The sequence below is a fragment of the Alligator sinensis genome, unplaced genomic scaffold (genome assembly GCF_000455745.1).
Source record: "Alligator sinensis unplaced genomic scaffold, ASM45574v1 scaffold1885_1, whole genome shotgun sequence".
NCBI lineage: Eukaryota > Metazoa > Chordata > Crocodylia > Alligatoridae > Alligator > Alligator sinensis.
This window is the reverse complement of record NW_005843053.1, coordinates 187,286-192,732: the sequence shown is the minus strand read 5'-3', so window position 1 is coordinate 192,732 and position 5,447 is coordinate 187,286. Positions and strand designations below refer to the sequence as shown.

General features: G+C 40.6%; 1 protein-coding gene across 5 annotated transcripts in view; it reads left to right on the top strand.

Annotated features, from left to right (window-relative positions):
- TRMT1L (tRNA methyltransferase 1 like) overlaps positions 1-5,447 on the top strand; it is a 28,924-nt gene that overhangs the window by 15,608 nt on the left and 7,869 nt on the right. For all 5 annotated transcript variants that reach the window (XM_006037005.3, XM_025193461.1, XM_014526461.2 and 2 more), the window contains exons 7-9: positions 1,763-1,842; positions 2,907-3,156; positions 4,603-4,815. In XM_006037005.3, coding sequence (XP_006037067.1) covers positions 1,763-1,842; positions 2,907-3,156; positions 4,603-4,815 — 543 coding nt within the window. The remainder of the gene's footprint in view (positions 1-1,762; positions 1,843-2,906; positions 3,157-4,602; positions 4,816-5,447) is intronic.

The window sequence follows — 5,447 nt, the reverse complement described above, 5'->3', positions numbered from 1 at the left end:
CGGAGTGCGGGACAACGCCGAACGGAGGCGGAGCAGGCGGCGAGCAGCGGGGCGGAGCAGGCGGCGAGCAGCGGGGCGGAGCACCCGCGGAGTGCGGGATGACGCTGAGCAGAGGCAGAGCAGGCTGCGAGCAGCGCAACGGAGCAGGCTGCGAGCAGCGCGGTGGAGCACCCGGGAGCGAGACAACAAGGGGAGAAGTCAGCCCTGTGAAGGGGGCAGCAGCCAGCGGGGAACCCGACACCCGAGGCAGCCGGAGGCGCGACAGCTGCACCAACTACAGAGCCGACGGCACGGGTAACTGCGGCAGGAACTATTGGGGGAGCAGAGGGGACATCCGCATCCCAAGGAAGGAGGGATCAGGTCAGCATCCCTACGGGGAGAGGCATGCCCGGTCCGAAGACCGCTGGTAGTCGCCAGCGGGACTGAACCGAGAGAGGGCGAGACGAGGACGGATTGGGGGCCAGGATAGGAAGACCTGAGGGGGCCTATGGTCAGGGTGTAGGGGAGGACTGAGCCCCGAGAGTACCCGCAAAGAAGCGCGCCAGCACCGGGGGATGGCCCAAGGGAAGTCCCCCCACTGAAAGAGTCATCAAAGTCATGGCAGGCAAGTTCTGGGGTCTCCCTTTATACCAGGCGGGGCAAATCCTGGGGTGTACCAACGAAGTCCGGGTGTGCAAGATATCGGGTCCGGGCGAAGGCGGCGCGCGAACTCCTGGTGGAACGGAGGCGGGTACAATGACATTAAAAAGGATGGAACTGTGTATTACATCTTCCTTAGAGAAGTCATAAAATATGCCTCCACTGCAATCCAAAAGTGTGATTCTCTTAATCCAGTGGTTCCCAACCTCAGGTCGTGACCCAAATGAGGGTCGTGGGAAAAATGCTGGCAGCACCACACACAAACGACGAGTTGCACTGCGTACCGAGAGCTGCCCGGCCCACTGCCGCTGCACTCCGCTCCCAGCAGCAGGTCATAGCAAAAAAAGGTTGGGAACCACTGTTTTAAACCAACTAACCTGTTTACCCATAACAAAGTATCTATATCAGGTCAGAGCTCAACCCAGTCCTCCAGGACACCCTATGAGTTTTGTAGTCCATAATGAGGCTGCAGGTCACCAGCACTTGCAGTGTTTTTCATAAAAGCTAGACCTGGTATTTCTACACAGTGAAGTTTCACTGCCTTTTGGTCTTTACCATGGTACTGCTACAGAAAAAACCCTGTCACAGATAAATGCGAGAGTCTTTCTCAGTCTAGTTTATGAAGCTTATTAGCTATTTTCAACCTAGCAGGCTATTGCTAGCAGTCATCAATTAAAAAAAAATAAAAACAACCTGCAAGGAAGTTTTGGGTTTGTTGTCTTTAATAGGGCAACATTAAATTCCCTAAAAAGCAGGACAAATGCATGACATTTACTCTTGGCCATCAGTGCTATATACAATAGTGTAGGGTTGAAATCAAAATAACTAGCAAATTCTTGTCTTTCAAATCTCTCCTGATATATTAATTCACTGGGCAAAGTATGAAACTTTGCAGTATAGTGATGTCTTATGTCTCCATAGATGAATATAAAAGTATTTGGCTATAAAGTTACTGAATTAACTACAAATGCTGTTTTGTGTAACGAATGTAAATTCTAACTAAGAAACTCTCAGAGATCTCTTAAACCCAGTTCTTGTAATTATAGCCCTAGAGAAAGAAGAAACAAGAAGATATGATAAAGTTTAGATCTTGCATTTATTATGATGATTTTTCGTCTTCTAGGCAACTCATATTCTGTGCATTAGCTGTTTTGGCTGAAGAACGGAACCCCTTAGAGTGTTTGGATGCATTTGGGGCCACTGGTAAAGAAAATTTTGTAACCTCATTTTACTTGATACTAATACAATGAAAGTACATAATTAAAGAAAATCAGTCTAATGAAAAGGTCCCTTTGTATATCAAAGTACCTTAGGCCAGATACTGAGGTTCGTTCTTAGGCAGGCCACCATTAACTGCCACAAGAGTTACCTTGAGTTTAGGAGCTCAGGATTTGACTCCGGATAGATAAAAAGAACATAACTAATATTAAGCTTATGTTAAATACTCTTCTTAAGGGAAGAGTTTTACCACCTTAAAGTACCTGAAATACTATGAGTCTTTAACTTGGTAAATTATACCCTAGGTTCTGTGTACTTTTTGATATTTCACTGCAAATTAATCCCTGCCCTTAAATTTTGCTTAAGAAATGTTTCCAATCATTCTGATTATAAAAGATATCCAGAATATAAATTTAAAGCAATAAAATTTCCCTGGGTCTGTACACAGTCTGAAACAATAGATCCTAGAGGCATGATATACCCATCGATATCAGTTGGATATTATTCTAAACCTAAAGATGACATTTTAAATGAAACATTGACTGTTGAGTATTTTAGCAGAAAGATCCTGTGAATGTGTTCATCTCTCAGTTCCAAACCATTTCAAAAGTAACAATTACCTTCTACCTGACTGTCAAACCCTCCAGCTTCTACAATGCACTTATGTATTGTTATTTGAAAAATCTACAGCACATTGAAAAATTTAGTATCAGCTAAAATGAACAGATTGATTTTTTTTACTTCTGTGCTGGTTATAGTATTATTTTCCTACTGAATTCAGTAGAAATCTCAGAGTCCAGAAGTAGTTTTCTGTCTTACTTCCAGAGTCCAGAAGTAGTTTTCTATATATGTATGTAGTTGATTCTGTAATGAGAACTGGAAAGACATCAGCAAGATTTCACATAGGGCAATAGAGTCCCTGCAGGATCAAGACCTAAATTTTCATCACATATTTATGTTAGGTGCCTTTTAGGTTTGCCATCAAGAGCTAGTGCCTTTTTCTGTTTCTACAGTCATCCTGAAAACTATGCATTTGTCTCTTCCCGCAGGTATAATGGGACTGCAGTGGGCAAAGCACCTTGGAAATTCTGTGAAGGTTACAATTAACGACTGTAATGAAAATTCTGTGACAATGATTCAGGAAAACTGCCATTTAAACAAGATGAAAGTAGTGATGACCTCTAAGGAAGAGGATGACTGTGATGAAGCTATGGAAGAGGGAGAAGAAAATATAGGCACTATTGAGGTGACAAAAATGGATGCCAATGTCATAATGCATTTACGATCCTTTGATTTCATGTAAGTATAAATTACTTATTAACACAGTTTTATCTGGGATATGCTTTGATCTTGAATATATAATTTATGTTTGTGTTTATTTGAAGAAGATTTGCTTGTGTTTATTTGACGAAGATTGAATAGTTGAGATCATGGACTGTTACTTGTTTTGTTTTTAGAAGTAATTCCATAGTTCCTGAAGGACTGTAGAAGGTACAGCCTTAATTTAACTCTTTTTAAGAATAATCATTGTAAAAATATTAAGACTTTCTTACTTTCAGAGTGAAACATAAGGTAAAACTCAGAGGCTGGAAACTTATACATCCCCTCAGGCCAGATGAGTGTTGCTGGGCCGGTCTGTGGGCTAGACCAGGATTTGATCCCCTGTGTAGCACGTGCTATGGGGCTTGTTGTGCACGTGGTATGCAGGGCTGACACAGATTGGACCTACTGCTGCATGCAGTGCAAGGGGCTTGGACCACGGCGCTGCATGCCCCCTGTGCTGTGGGCAGGGCATATGGTGCCAGATCCAGCCCACATGCAGTACATGGGGACAGAGCTGGGGCTGGCAGATAGGGTTGTTCCAGTAACCCATGGCCCAGATCATATGGCTCCACAAGTTAGATCCAGCCTGTGAGCCATATGTTTAACACCCCTGATGCAGCTAAACATATGTCTGAAACTTTAAGCAAAATTCCTGTTTGGTTTAAATTCTTTGCCTTTGTGGGGAGAAATGTGAGACTTAGACTCTTTCATATAATCTTAGCTAATTTGAAATTCATCTCCGTGCTCATTGTTTCATAAAATTATAGTGGACCAGTGATTTCAACCTGTTCTTAAATAACAAAGTTAATTCTAATGGTTTTAATTGTAATATAAGGCAAAAATATTTAACTTGGGTGCCCAAATGTTGGTGGGTGCCCCAAATGTTGGCACTCAATCCTTATGTAACCATCAAATGAGTGGTTTGATTTTTTTTTATTTTTTTTTTAAAAGCATAGTGCAGTGCATTGGGACTTATAAGCATTCAAAATCTGTGAATATCAGGTTACTTGTTTCTAACTGATGACATTTGCAAGTGTATGTACCCAATATTTCCAATCTGAGTCCTTCTTTTACATTTTGAAAGATGACAGAATAAATATATATATTTTGGCCAATATTCTTTTAAGTTCAGTAAGCTAGTATACTATGATGTGAGGGCTTGATAGACATGTGATCGATCAATAGGCATCAGCCTATTGTATTACCTAACGTGTGTCTTGACTACATGTTACTTAGTGGTGTGTAAATGATTATGGAATACAAAAAGTTTGAAAGGCATGCAACGAAATAAGTCTATTTTTATTTTTCTACATATGTTGGTATAAATGAGGGGTTTTACATTTCCCCCATCCAAGATTAAAAATAAATAGCTGTATGTATGTAGATTCTTTATTGTATCTTAAATGTATCTTTATTTTTCAGACATTTGGACCCATTTGGAACATCTGTGAATTACCTGGATTCTGCCTTCAGAAATGTAAGAAATCTGGGAATAGTATCGGTGACTTCCACAGATATTAGTTCTCTATATGCGAAGGCTCAGCATGTTGCCCTGCGTCATTATGGCTGCAACATTGTCAGAACAGAGTACTACAAGGAGCTGGCAGCTAGAATAGTAGTTGCTTCTGTGGCAAGGTACTGTCACAACAAATAAATGGTCATCAATTTATACATTTTGGTAGATTGGAAATACAGACATTTTATGTGGTTGCTAATGCCAGTTGCATGGTTTTGCTTTTCAGAATTCTTAAGCTCTAAAACTAGATATTGAAATACTAGTTTTGTACTTGAATATTTCAAGTTCACAGCTGTAGAACAACACAAATCTTTTAAAGTAAAATATTGGACAAGGTAGAAGACATTTTTTTAATCTTCAAAAAGAGAAGGTGATATAATCCAGCCTTAAATTATCTGCAGTTTATATTATGTTCCTTTGTCATTTAGCAGCTGCTTTAGTGCAGCCTAACCATCTTCAGTATTTTACAAAGCTACTAAACAGATAGTTATCTATGAAAACAGCTTTGCTTTAAATGAAGCTATGGTGTCCTCTGAAAGTTGATATCCTACATCTAGCAAACATGTATTCACCATCAAATTCAGAACCCTATCATTAAGAGCTCAAAAGTGACAAACCCAGTCTGGATATTTTTCCATAAGTTACATTTTATTTTAAAATTATTTTTTGCTGTAAATCTACATGATGCAATGCCTACCCAGCAAACTGTACATGAGAATAGTTCTTTTCCATGTAAATGTTGCCTTTTGAC